The 14,026-nt window shown below is 38.9% G+C and overlaps 1 protein-coding gene across 10 annotated transcripts in view; it reads right to left on the bottom strand.

The window, feature by feature from the left end:
* The window catches only part of HECTD4 (HECT domain E3 ubiquitin protein ligase 4), a 73,649-nt gene that overhangs the window by 26,645 nt on the left and 32,978 nt on the right, over window positions 1–14,026 (bottom strand). For 6 of the 10 annotated variants that reach the window (XM_030500678.1, XM_030500684.1, XM_030500679.1 and 3 more), the window contains 22 exons: window positions 12,546–12,692; window positions 11,289–11,393; window positions 10,383–10,546; window positions 9,802–10,035; window positions 9,382–9,574; window positions 9,106–9,210; window positions 8,932–9,020; window positions 8,482–8,657; window positions 7,867–8,002; window positions 7,603–7,744; window positions 7,327–7,493; window positions 6,615–6,761; window positions 6,071–6,255; window positions 5,395–5,548; window positions 4,947–5,227; window positions 4,441–4,630; window positions 3,252–3,333; window positions 2,420–2,622; window positions 2,110–2,245; window positions 1,321–1,503; window positions 882–1,052; window positions 324–493 (listed from right to left, as the gene is read on the bottom strand). In XM_030500678.1, the coding sequence (XP_030356538.1) occupies window positions 324–493; window positions 882–1,052; window positions 1,321–1,503; window positions 2,110–2,245; window positions 2,420–2,622; window positions 3,252–3,333; window positions 4,441–4,630; window positions 4,947–5,227; window positions 5,395–5,548; window positions 6,071–6,255; window positions 6,615–6,761; window positions 7,327–7,493; window positions 7,603–7,744; window positions 7,867–8,002; window positions 8,482–8,657; window positions 8,932–9,020; window positions 9,106–9,210; window positions 9,382–9,574; window positions 9,802–10,035; window positions 10,383–10,546; window positions 11,289–11,393; window positions 12,546–12,692 (3,560 nt within the window). The remainder of the gene's footprint in view (window positions 1–323; window positions 494–881; window positions 1,053–1,320; window positions 1,504–2,109; window positions 2,246–2,419; window positions 2,623–3,251; window positions 3,334–4,440; window positions 4,631–4,946; window positions 5,228–5,394; window positions 5,549–6,070; window positions 6,256–6,614; window positions 6,762–7,326; window positions 7,494–7,602; window positions 7,745–7,866; window positions 8,003–8,481; window positions 8,658–8,931; window positions 9,021–9,105; window positions 9,211–9,381; window positions 9,575–9,801; window positions 10,036–10,382; window positions 10,547–11,288; window positions 11,394–12,545; window positions 12,693–14,026) is intronic. The other 4 variants (XM_030500680.1, XM_030500688.1, XM_030500686.1 and 1 more) reach the window with 2 other exon arrangements.

The following is a 14,026-nucleotide window of genomic DNA, read 5'->3' as shown; positions in this document are numbered from 1 at the left end:
AACATTCAGACACTAAATGTACTTAAGGAAGCAAACAAGAATTGTTGCCTTGTCCCCTGCTGTCATACGTCAATGTCCACAGAGGAAGAAAACATGAACCCGTGCGATTTCCATCCCTGGCAGTGTTCAAGACCAGGTTGGACACAGGGGCTTGGAGCAACCTGCTCTAGTGGAAGGTGTCCCTGCCCATGGCAGGGGGTTGGAGTTGGATGAGCTTTAAGGTCCCTTCCAACCCAAACCAGTCTGGGATTCTATGATTCTAAGTTTTCTTGAACACTTGTGTACAGTATCAAAACAGACTGAGGTGTTGCACAAAACCTCACCTGGTTCTTATTTCAGCAAGAAGCCGGACCACTGCCATTACTGGAGTTGAGCCATCTCCTGTTGCAGGAAGTGAGGTGTGAATAGATAGACTTCCCTCCTGAGGGAGCAACATGGACTGGACTGCCTGTACTACCTTCTCAGTAATGGACAGTTTATGAAGAGGCAATGCCTGATGGTGGGGGGGCACGGTAAAAAGTTAAATTCAAGTAGTTAGTTTCTAAGAAATGAGGGTGTTTTATTACCTGGAGTTAATTCTCATTTTGTACTATCACAAAACCATCACCAAACACCAGTCAAAAAAAGAAAATAAGAGAAAACAAACCACCCCCCTAAAAAACAACAACAGTATGCAGTGGAACATCTTTAAGCACCAAAAAGATGAATATCCATGTTACTTGAATGAGAACTTAAATATAGATATTAAGAGACAAACTTTACAAGTAATCTTTAATCAAAGATGAAGCAAGCTTTTTACATGCTGTAGATTAATTGCCAGTATGCTGTGACAAAAAATAATTGCTATTATACTTAATATTGGATTCTTAAAACTACCGTACCTCAGATCTTGGAACACAGAGCCTAGATAATGGAATAGTTAATGTGTCTGATGCTTGTGAGGTCTTTCTACTGTCTATACTGGTGGGTGGAAATTTGACCGTTGCTATACCTTCTTGTTCATTAATAGATGCCACAACTCCAATGCTTCCTGCTATTCCTTTACCTAAAACCTACAACCAAAGAAGGTCTGTGTAAGATTTAAGGTTTTACAAGCAAGAAACACTGAGTGTTTAACACCACACACCAACTCACACACAGAGCTGGGTGTTTTAGGAAACAGGAGCAACACACAATAGCAATCTCCACAAGTGTTATTGCAACTGCTTCACAACCACAGACAACCCGCACACTGCTTCCCAAGTATGCCAGTGCAGGCCAGACACTATCAGAAGCAGCAATTCTTGTATCAGATATAAAATGTGAATGGCACTGAATTACCTGAACTTCAGAACCTATTTTAATTGTCTCTTTAAAGCCACCCAAAGCACAAAGGGCAGCTACTGCCTGCCGAGCGATTCTTTGAAGTTTAGCAAGTTTTCTTCCACTGCTACTCCCATTCTCCAAAATACTCTCAGCGTATTTCCCAAGTTGTGGAATATACATCAGAGCCCGAGACAGAACCTGAAGACAGAAGCAAAAAAAAGCAGAGAATGACTTCAAAGCACCATTCAAACAAAAAACAATGCCCCAAGCATCCAGCCCACACACAGCCTCAGAATTATTCTTCTTCTTGAAGAGAATTATGTAACTCAGAATATTCCATGTTCTCTGAAGTGCAAACATCACAGAGCTACATACAGCATCTTAGCAAAACTCTTTGCTCAAGGATCTAGCCTAAGCAACAGATTAGTTGCTACAAGATTCAAAGGAACATAAAAGGAGCATACTGTCCTTTCTAGCCAATGCTTTAGACCCACAGGGGTCATGGCAAAGAGCACTGAATAGCAAAGGTAGAATAACCACCCAGTGAAGGCAAGATAACTCCCTAAACAAACAGCATTATTAATTACTGAAAAGATTGACAGGTGAATTAGAGAATGCCAACACATTCTCTGAAGCTGGATAATTTTTGATTATGTATTCCACACCATCTTCTGTGCAGTTACACATCCCAGTTTGAACTACCTCAGAAATGAGTAGCTTAGGAAATTGCTAATAATTAAGTTCCCTCAACTACTCAATGCACGCTTGGTGTATTATTTGATAGTTAATCTTCTGTTTGCTTACTTTTTCAGCAGTTGTTGTCCATATCTGAGCTGCATTTGATTCTGGTGCCATCAACAAGCTATGCAGCAAAGCGATCACCTCTGCTGCCATGCTGTTTGCAACATGACCACTAATGAACGGCCTCACGGGATCCGTCCTATGCAGGATAAGAAAGTAATTTGCCCATTAATTTCAAAACATGAGAAGGAAAAGAAGCTTCAATTGTCAAGAATTTAGAGCAGAAAAAAGGGAAGATTATTTTCTGGAGCACTACAAACACTGGTATACAGAAAAGCAGAATCTAGACTAGCATGGGATCAAAGTGACCTACCTGGCAAGCTCCGAATTCCTCTCTCTGCAAATAGATGTTTGTGCAGTCTTCTTTTTGTCTCCAGTGGACAACCCACTGGTAGTTTCTGGATTGACAGTTTCTATGGGTGGCCCAACACTAACTATTAGACCAGACTGTGCCCACTTAGTTGCCTTTCGAAGAGCTGCAGCAGCTTCTTCTGTAATCACTTCGCAGCAGCCACTCTGAAAATAAAATTGCCATATAAGAAAAATACTAATGTTAGCTCTATTTGGCCACACTATGTGATGCATTTAACTCTCTTCCCTCTGCATATGTAAAAGTACTAAGAACACATCAAAACATCCTCCTGTGTATTAGTCACAGTCATAAGACAAATTCTTTCTGTTGCTTTTTCTCATCTAAAAAGAAATCAGAGATCAATATGGATTCATTGCCTTTAACATTCCATTTTTAGCTTAACAGTATAGCTTCTCTTCTCTGACCAAAAAGCCACATATGAGTATTTCTGGTGCAAATACTCATGAACATGTCTGAAAATATACATGAAAATTTAATTTAAATACTATCAGTGTGCATTAAACACTTCAGGAAAGATAATACTAAGGGGCTTAAAGATGACCTACAATGGTTGGAGGAAGCATTAGCTGAAATCCTTTTTCATCATTTAGCCTTGTTATTTACATCAATAACTCCATAATGCTAATATTGCATTTAAAGTTATCTTTCTGAAAAGTTCTGTAAATTAAATAACATTAAACAAAGGGGATTTAACATCAGTAAAACCCAAGAATTCTGACTGGCCATCGATTATTACAATGTTGAATAATTCTTTAGCTATTCTTTTCCTTACTTTTGTCATGTCTCGATCCATTTTCACCACTTTCTCCATGTTGGCTCCAGTTCCCAATCGGAATGGACGACCTTCTGAGCTACTATTGGAGTGAAAACAAAACACATCAGCTTTGTTTTCACTGGTGTTAAAAACAGCTGAACTATAGAGTCCCATTTAATACATTATGTGTGGTTTTCAATTATTTGAAAGCAACCCTTTCAACTGAATTGCTCAAGAGTAATAGAAATACTTTGTATTTAAAGGCATACCCAATTGCACCGTAATTTACAAAAGGAATTTAATACTACTGAATGTAGTGATTTGCACAGCAATTTAACCCTTGCCCTCAAAAAGAAGCATCATGCAATTGCTTTTCACTGAACACAGATGACCGAGTTAACCTTTCTCCCACCAACACCCAACAGCTGTACCTTTTAGTACCATTTTTAGGGCCTGGGTTCAAAACCAACTTGGAGTGGGGGAAGATGAAACAAATAGTGCAAAATGCAAGAGGTGATGATGTTGGCTGTTTGACATTCAGAGATGTCAAGATCCAGGTGTGTACTAAGAATACTAAAGAAGCTGTAATAGGAAATTATTATCCAGTGTATGCATTATTAAAAGCAATGCTTTTAAAGCCATTTTGCTTTGACAGCTCTATTTGTTGGTCCTACATAGTCTACAATACCATAACAAGATACATTCAATTTTTCTGATGGAGTATCATTCAAGTAATTAATTTTTCACATCATTGTTTTCAGACAGATCAAGATATTTTTACGTTCCTTTGCTAGTGGCTTACATGGCTTGTAAGCAAGCCAAGACACCACGCTTCATATCCCCCTCCTCTTTTTGTACATGTGTATACTCTGCTCTTGTTTCAGCTTTGCTGCTCTCATCACTGCTGAACAGGCTTCTACAAAACAGACAAGCCCAGAAAGGACTGGGATTTAGAGTTTTTCTGCTGCTGCCTCACCACGAATTCAGTATAGTGGCGTGCATTTTATCCAGGTAACAGCATGTTAAGCTTCAGCCCTATAAATCACTTTTGCATTATGTTATTATTTTGCCAGTAAACACAACAAACTGGGACAACATTTTGCTTATGTCTAGGATGCATTTTTCTACAGCTGTAGCACTAAAAAAGAGAAGAGAACTGGAACTGGCAAAATTGGTTGCTAATTCCAATTCAGTGAGTTAAGATTACCTTAGTAATGGCTGAAGGACTTCATGGGATGACTGGTCTTCCCGTTTATGAATAAAAATAGAAAGTTTACCATCCACTGCCTCGCTTTCTTCTCCAGGATCTTTATCACCTTTTATGGAATTTTTAGGGCTGGCTTTTGTTAAAGTAGTATCTGGCTCGGAGGCAGTTGGAGACAGAACTGTCTGGCACCCTTAAGTAGAAAGGAAAAAAAGAAAAACAAAATAAATTACAACACAACCATGAGTTCCATCAACAAGCTTTCCTGCCCTTGAAAGTAATGCTGACATACCTGAGATGAACCAAATACATCACTGTGACACTCATTTTAGTCTGAGAACAGTTAAATTAAGAGCCAGGCAGAAAGTCACAGAAATACCCTATCTTAACACTGACATATCATATACCTTTTCCTACTTGAGCTTTCTGTCAGTATGAAAACTCCTTGCAGAACCATGACTTGCTTGGCAATTTCTCAGATTAGCATGACACCAGAAAGATGCTGGTACCTGGTACGACATAATCCGCCAGCTTTGCCAACAGCAGAGAGGCAATCTTGGAGGCTGGGTCACTGGGATCATCCTGTTCACTGTTCAGAGAGGGTACCGAGTAACTCCAGGGAGGCAATTCCACATTTCCACAGTCCTCAACACTCATGAGAGGCAGTGCAGCACGACACAACTGGAGGATTATAAGGACCAACTTTGGAGAAGGACGCTGATCCAAGAGAAGTGACAGAAGCTTGGACACACAGGCTGGCTGGCTCAGGATTGCTTTGCCTATGTGACTCCTGAAAGGCATTAAACACCAAGACTGACTAAGTGTCAGTTTACAATGATTTTGAAAGTTACTTTACCTTCACTACTGTAAAAAAAATAAATAAATATAAACCTCCTAAAGAACCCCCACCTGCTTTCATAGACAGGTAATAATACTCCAGAGACAGAGGCCTAATACCTTGACAGGTCATTAAGAAGACTGAGAACATCTTGTAGGGCATCATTTCCTGCAGCTTGGTTACCACAACACTCTGTAGCTCGGGCAAGGTGGTTGGTAAGAAGGCTGGAGACCTGGCGAGCCAGACCGGAGTGAACAGCTTCTGTCGAGCCACCTTTAACAGTAATGCAAGAACACACAACTGGAATCAACAAAATTAATGTACACATCTACAAATTCCTCACTCACAAACTGGAATTAGTAAGTTTTTACTTTGCTATAGCAAAACATTTATGTAAGATGTTTTTAATTAAAAATAAAACCTGATACAACACTTATGTTCCATTAGCCAACAGCCACATGTCTATGAGTTTGTGTTATGGGTGAATCCTATCACAGAAGAAACCTGTCAGGGATCACTCAGGGTCTCTGGTTATGTCTAGACAGAATCAAGTGGCAGACTTGAAATTATCTGCAACATAAATACACCCACGAGGAGGAAAAAAACCCCCTAGAATTAAAAAAGCAACAAGAAGAAAATCAACTTATTTTTGTATCCACTTGTGTGTTCTGAAGAACCCACACAGTACTGAAGTCGTGGTGAGCAATGGCCTATTTTAAATACATTTACACCACATCTCAGGCACTTAAACAATTCTAAAGCACACGACAGAAACCTATTTGGCAGTGTTCCTACCTTCTTCTTTCTCCCATTCAACACACCGATTGGCCAGCACCTGGAAGGCAGCCCAAGCCATGGTGGCCACCTTCTGTTTCTTGGTCTGTTTTTCATTTGAACTGGATTCTGTCTGGCTGCTTAAGCTGCAAAGCCTGTCCATAAGTTGTACCAGGCCACTACGTACCAAACACTTCTCTTCGCTCCTGTATGAGAAGAGAAATTTGGATTTTACTTAAATAACTTTTCAATCACTAAACGACACAATGAAAATACAGAACATGCTGTTACCTCAGCAATTAATCACTTTACTGTTCAGAAAGATGGTTCTGCCTTTCCCTTGTCCTCCTCAGATAAAATTCTGTACTCTGAGGAAATTTAACAGGATGTTCTCAAGGCAATCCTCACTACTCCCCATCCTTGGAAGTGTTCAAGGCCAGACTGGACAGGGCTTTATGAAGAAAGGGAGTATGTATATGCTAGATAATATTTCTAGTTAAGGCAAAACCTATTAAGGACACCTGTGGATGCCTTCCTTCCCTTTCTGCAGGAAACACTTTCATACCTTGTGTAAGGTATAGTGCATAAGAGGCCAATGCTATTTGCACAAGCAATGGGGTAGCGAGCGCACAGCGAGACCACAGACGTCATTGTCTCTCCAAAAGCTTCCTGGACTTGTTCCACCATCCCTCCACACGTGAGCTCTTCAATTCTGTTGACAGTCAGACATTTGAAATGGTAGGCTTTCTAGGTTAAATAAAATGAACTTCCAAATATAGCTTTAAAAAACAATCAGCACATATTCAGAACTACTCAAAGAAGATTTAGAAGTAAAATTCAAGTCACTTAATGTTTTAATGTGAAACATATAAACAAGAGAGCAGGGTAGTTTGATTTCAAACATGATTGCAATTTGACTACAAACAAAATACTTACTAATACTGTCATCTAAATCTGATAAATACTTTGTATCAGCTCAGTCTACCACTAATACCTAATTAACATGAAATTAGAATTAAGTTAAGAGAGTAAGATACCTTTAGACATATCTGTGGACACATCATCCAAGTATGAAAGGAAAGTTCATCTACCAAATAAAAGCATTTTTTAGAAGTTTCTGCCTTTTAACCCCACAAGCACCAAAGTGGTTGTTGCAAATTCAGTTCTGCAAACAGCAGCCCTCACAGCTAATCACTCCTCACGGTTTTGATTTGTGCAAAGCAATTTACTATCTTCTAGAGAGACTGAAATAATTCTTTTCAGAGAAATAAACAAACCTTGGTCCTCCCTGAAGCACCATGGTCACTGGGCCTACAAGATGTGTCACACCACCAACCCGAACAGCTGCTGTCAGCAGCTCTCTCATGTGCACCAGGGCTTGCTTCCTTGTGTTCCCGCGCCGCCACCTCGTCTGAGCAGCAAGCAGAAAACTGCTGCTGGACACCTACGAGATTGTGTTTGGTTTTGTGAGTGAGACACAACAAGACACCTTCTTTCCTTGTGAAAGTTTGAATTGGGAAATATAAGCATTTAGCACATTCAAAAGGACATACCGCTTGGTCAGGATTTGTTCCAATGAAAGCAAAGAGCTGCCCCAGTAGGACACTGTATGTGGGTTTATCTCTGCTATCCTCAATGGTCAGTGACTGGAGAAGAGTGAAAGAGCTACTTCTGTGGCTGGTAACGTGGCGGCGCCTAGGAGAACACAGGATAGTTACACCCGGCAGCAGTAAGCCAGGCTTTGCTTGCAAAGTTTATGATGATTTTAACAACAAAGGCCACATTATTGTAAAGCAGTGGAATAAATCCTCATATACCTTTGGCTTGATCTAGCAAACTCGATATCTTCGTTACCGATCATTTCCAAGTCGGATGGTGCTGACATACTGCGAAGGAAGACGGGCTGCCGGACGGCGTGAGAGATCACTTTTGTTTCAGATGCTGATTTACAGGCTGCAATATTACACAACATGACAGAATGTCAACTCCTGGTGTAGGAGGTTATTTACAAACTGGTTTTAAAATCACTGTGGATATTCCAGTGAAAGCTGTAACATACAGTAGGGAAAATGCAGCCTAAGCAAGAATTTCCAACTCAGTTCTGAGGACTTTCCTCTTTTCAGGTATTGTTTCAAGTTAGATTTGATGTGACCAGGCTAAGTATTTTTCTCAGAGTAATTCAGGAGACTAACATTTAAATTTCACTTATTATTAACCAGACCTTAATTTACCATCATTATGGCAATCAGAAAATAGAGACTCAACCTCATTTATTGTAAAAGAATTCATTTAATTTGATGAAGTAAAAAAAGAGGAAAAAAAAAAATCAATCTTAATTTAAGTGAAAGAGGGAAAATAAGAAAAAAGGAATAACTTATATCTCTAGAAAAAAACCAAAAAAGAAAGTACAGTGCTGGCCATGAGGTCTATACCTGGAGTCTCTGCAGGGGTGCCAGATATACTTCTTGTGATGCCAGACTGTGCTGCAATAGTGACATGCAATAACAGCTCTGCTCTGTTCATCAAGCTCTTCACTAGTGTTTTGGTTTTCGCTAGGGGATGAGAGGTCTTCTGTATCAGGGAATTCACCTCTTGAAAAAACTTCTCCCTAAGATTATGAAAGAAAAATAAAAGAAGCAAACTCAATTATGTTTTAATGCCTTCTGTAATAAAGTGATGCTGTGAGAAAGGTTATTTTAAAGACGACATACAGCATCAATCTGTTCTATGCCAACAAAGTGGAAAGCAGAAGAAAATTAGTAAGTGATTTGTAGGTAAGTACTAGTACCTGTAGGTACTAATATTATATTTAACATAAATATTCCACAGCTGCTCTTTTAAGTACCTTTCCTAAATGGTCCCCTCCACAGCCAGCTACTAACCTTAATGCCAGGACCACATTCTCCAGATCGCTTCCATCAAAAGAAACTTCTTTCATTGAACACAGAAGTTCTAGTTCTTTCATCTTGCTCTAAGCAAAGTGAAGGAAAAGGATGAACATGTATTGAGTGAGCAGCATGAAGCAGGAGCACACACACAGCAGCCACAATGCTTACCTCATTGAAGTGATAATCATAAAAGAATGGGACATTGTTCTCCAGCTTCCCATGCATGGCGTCATCTACCTCGTTCTGCCATTTCTGCTCCAGCTCAGCCACACTCTAATAGAGGGACAAAAATAACACTTATTGCAGTTGGTCATCTTAAGGAGAAGAAGAAATCTTAAAAGGAGAAATCTGAATACATTTTGTATTTCTGTGTTTCTAAAAATGCTGTTAATAGACCTTTAGTCTCAAAAAAAGCCTTCTTGTTTTATGTATTTTTATTTTTACCTGCAATTGTCTCTCCATGGCATTCAGCTTCTTAAAGGTCTCTCCCATAATTTTACAAAGTAAATCATATTCTTCAGCATGTTCCTCCTGATACTGGAAATTTATCAGGGACTGGAGTGCATCAACCAAATTCAAATGTTTAATCACACATGAAACTACCATCTCCTCCATTACTTCTGGCTGAATCACATCCCTAGGGTTATAGGTAAAGCCAAACTGATTAAGCAAGAATAATGGACAAACTTTGACAATTCATATTTACAATTCACTAGATGCATTCACAAACACGTGTTTACAGAATATTAAATACATACATACCAGCCATGCCACATCCTCACTGTTGCTTCTTTAGCTCACTTACTTTGGCACCAAACATTAAAACAATAAAAGTCAAGTTAGAGCAAAACGACGACTACTTACTTTATACTAGGTCTAAATTGAGGCCGAGCACGTCCAGAAATTTCCCTGAGTTTTATCATGATTCCTGGAGGCAGCCTAATTCTAGGCAGATCAAAATAGTGTCCAACGGGAGGCACTAGAACATCAGAAGGGTATGTAAACTCTCTATCTTCATCTATAGTGAGAGGCAACGGAGAAGGACTTGGTGTAAGGGCTGGAGATATGACACCATTGGCTTCCACCTGCCACTGGCACCTGGAAAAAGAAATAAAAACAGATGAAAAGGATCTCTTTTCCCCTCCTAATTCTTCCCCTCATTCAGAAAGACACATTACAAAGACAGACTACAAGTCAACATATTAAGTCTGGCTTGTACCAAGCATAGCCCAATCCTCCTCTACTTGCTCTAAAGAAAACCTCTATTCCATATTAAGAGAATATTCCCTTAGTTTTAGGCAACACAGAACTGCTGAATAAACTCTGCAGGAAGAATTATCACAACATCACCTTAAAACACCAGACTTGAGCATAACCACAGAAGTCCCCTTCCCTCAGAACATAACCCACATGGGAACTCAGATCAAAGTTATCTTTTTCTTTACCTTTGTAATAGTTTAGATCTTAAGAGCTCTTGACAGGTTTCTTCATCTTTGGTAATTTCTGGTCCATTGTATAGTATTCGCAGCATAGAACAAGCTAACACAGAAAGGCCAAGTGCCAGGTCAACTAGGAAAGGCAACCCTCCTGACACGTCCTCTGAAGACTCCTGTAGTAGGAACAGTGATAAGTTGCAGTCAATCAGCCATGGAGTCCTTCCCCAATATATTTCAAGACAGGAGATTTTATATTTGTATACATAATCTTACAGATATATATCTGCATCTTTTATATATCAATCCCATGTCTCTTACACAGAGGTATAATGAAAAAATGCTTAACAATTAAAAGCAACATATAAGAACAATTCCAGACATTATTTTCCTGAACCAAGAAAAGAAAAGGTAAAGTTATTTTTGGTTCAGTCATTCTTTGGCCTGCAGATCTGTCATCTCACAGGCCTAGTCCTAGCTTCCTGGTAGCAGGATTCAAGTTTTCTTTCATTTGATCCCAGCATCCCTCCTCTCTCTTCTTTGTAGACTGGAATCAACCTGGAACCCGATTTCCAGGTTGTTACAAGACATCCATCTCTACGAGCAGCAAAGGATACTACAGTGACTTCATCCAAATCCAATGTCAATGACAAGAGATAGATAAGAGATATTTGGTAATTACTATCTTCATAAAACCCTAAGCATTCTGTAGACCATGCCACAGCCTAAAACTTAGGTCCTTTACATTGTAAAAAGCTGATCTGTCTCATTGCCAAAATAAGTAAGTAATAAGAAACAAGTAAGTTTCAAATGTTAACTTCCAACTTTGAAGTACATTTCTATTTGATCTGGAGTGTGTTACAGACAGAAGACAAACAAGGCTGAGCCTTTCCCATGGAATGTGTCATGTTTGAGTACCTGTGCTCGAACAGTGCAAGCAAAGCCCCACATGGCTTTGTCTGGAGTGTTGTGCTCACGACCACTCCGCATTTCAAAGGAGAAGGTGACTGTATCTCCTTCCACCTTCAAGTTTTGATGGGGAAGAGGGAAAGAAAAAAGAAGAAGAGACATTTAAGAACTGAGGCAAACAAACAGGTTTTTCATAAAAGTGGCTTATTTTATGCATTAATGCTTTTAATGACACTAATCTAAGTATTATTTTTATCTCCATTTAAATACTCTGATCTAAGATTCTTTCCTTTTTGTTAGGATACCTTTTAGTGGGCAATTTGATTTTAATTTTGCTGCTGGCTGGCTACAGTAAAACAATAACCACTGCAGTTGTAGGATTTATCAGCCTGTGTTACTTGGCTTTGATTTTCATCAAAATACTTTCATTGTTTGTCTGCAAGAACCCATGCAATAACCAACAGTTCTCTTCCTGAGGGCAGACACACAAGCTCTTCTAGGAGAAGAACATCAACACGTTAATAGAAAAGTTTGCTAAAAGACCAGTATAAAAGTCTATGTCTGAAAACCAAATGAAATTCCATTAATTGTGAACAATGAAATGCTTTTTGGAAATGGCTTTCCACTTTATTACTTTTTGAAATGATTTTTTGTTATATATTTAAGCCCAGTTTTAGCGTGGGACAATTAGCAGCACAAACATGGAAGGAAATAAATGATGCTGCATACAGAGGGAACACACAGAAAACTACTGAAATACTGAAGTTTCAAGAACTTTAAGGGATTTTTGTGTCTTGGCTTTACCGTCAAAAGCATCCAATGTCATTTTCAAACCCAGCATAAATGGTTGAAAGTTGCTACACCTACTACTTATATTGTGAGTTACTGCTAAAAAAAATGCAGATATGCCCACAGACCTTAAGAAAATATGCACAACCTGAGACTGTGCAAGAATTTCTCTTAGGAAGGTAAATGAATGAGACCAGTAGTGCCATTAGAGACTCCAGGACTGAAACATATCAATAATGAATTCCAGTAAGACATAACAAAACAAGATAAGCTCAAAGAGAAGCATCACACGCAACATACAGCTGAGTTTAAAGTTATTCCCCAAGGACATAACAGCTCACTTAAGAAGTGATCTCAGGATGGGTAACTGTACACTTAAAAGCTTGGACTTCATTGTTATAAGGGTTAAAAAGGACTTGACAGGGTTTCCAAAGGGGAATTTTCTATGTGAAATATTGGTGGATTATAATACTGTACCTTTACTAAGTCTTTCGGCCAACCAGTTCCTAAGACACTACGGCTGCCATATCCCAGTGTATTGCCTCCATACTCAGCAACCTTCCTACTGTTTGTGTTAGGACCAGCATAGATCACCAACTTCAAAACATAAAATACACTGTTAGACTGTAAGAGAAAAACAAGAAAATCTAATAATAATAATAATACTTAGCACTTCCACCGCGCTTTAGATTCTCAAAGCGCTTTATCAACATTAACAAATCCTCACAACAGCCCTGTGAGGTGAGTAGGCAAGTATTATTATCCCCATTTTACAGATGGGGAAACTGAGGCAGAGAGGAAATTAAGTGACTTGCCCCCAAGGTCACATAGCAAGTCAGCAGTGGAATGAGAGAAGAAATTGGGAGGAATCCCAACTTCCATTCCTCATGCTGAGCTAAATAGAACATACTGCCTCTCTACTAATAGATTGATCCTGCTCCCATCAAACTTCATATTTTGCTAGGCTAATGGTTGGACTCGATGACCTTAAAGGTCTTTTCCAACCTAAACAATTCTATGATTCAGTGTGAACATGATGAGGCCTGAAGTTTTCTGGAGGCGTTTAATATTAATGTCACCCATTACTGGTTAAAGACACTTATAAATAACTAATGGGAGTGAGTATCACAGGACTTGTTCTATGTTAAAGAATAGATGGCAAGAATTAGTAAGCAGCACAAGTAGCTAATTATACAAAGTAAGTGCTAGTAGTTGTGTTCTTGGAATTGAAAATACTCATTCATATTAATCCATGTAAAAAAGGCATTTATCATCAGGGTAAAAAAAATAACCTTTCTAGTTCTGCCCAGTTTAAACAGTCTGTGCTCATCTACAATGGAGGCAGCTAGATTAAAATCTGGGAAATATGGAAAACTGAACAACAACAAAAATGACCAGGAAGTCAAACTGTGACATTCTGAGCCATCATGAAATGAACTTATAAAATGGAAGAGTTTGGTTTTTCTGAGGGGGGAAAAAACCAAAACAACTGCCCTCCAAAACCTCTGGAGCCTACTGTATTTCTCCTATTCCACAGCTATCACTGCTTCTGACATCTTGTGAGGTAATTTCCTAATTGCAGAGTCTAACTCTTAACAGAAGATCCTCATAACTGATAGGTCTTAAACATTGAAAGAATCACTGGATATTCTGTTCTGAAACAATACACAAGAAGAATTAAACACATATTCTTTTTGGATTGTTTCTTCAAGAATGATAGAAATTAAACATGAACCATTTACCTTCATCCTTCTGTCTTTTCATGTCAACAACTCTTTGCACATTTCCTATCATTTAGCTAAGTCTAGTCTTAAGATGAAACTCAAGTTATTCACACTTGTGCCATGCAAGAAATAATCTCTCTGCATCTCTGTACTTTACAGGCAGGAAGTTGACTGTGACATTATAGTACACTAATAAGCTCCTGTCCATAAAAATCTCTGCATTATCCTGGAAAT

This window comes from Strigops habroptila, chromosome 11 (assembly GCF_004027225.2).
Source record: "Strigops habroptila isolate Jane chromosome 11, bStrHab1.2.pri, whole genome shotgun sequence".
Classification (NCBI taxonomy): domain Eukaryota; kingdom Metazoa; phylum Chordata; class Aves; order Psittaciformes; family Psittacidae; genus Strigops; species Strigops habroptila.
This window is presented reverse-complemented; position numbering and strand designations above follow the sequence as displayed.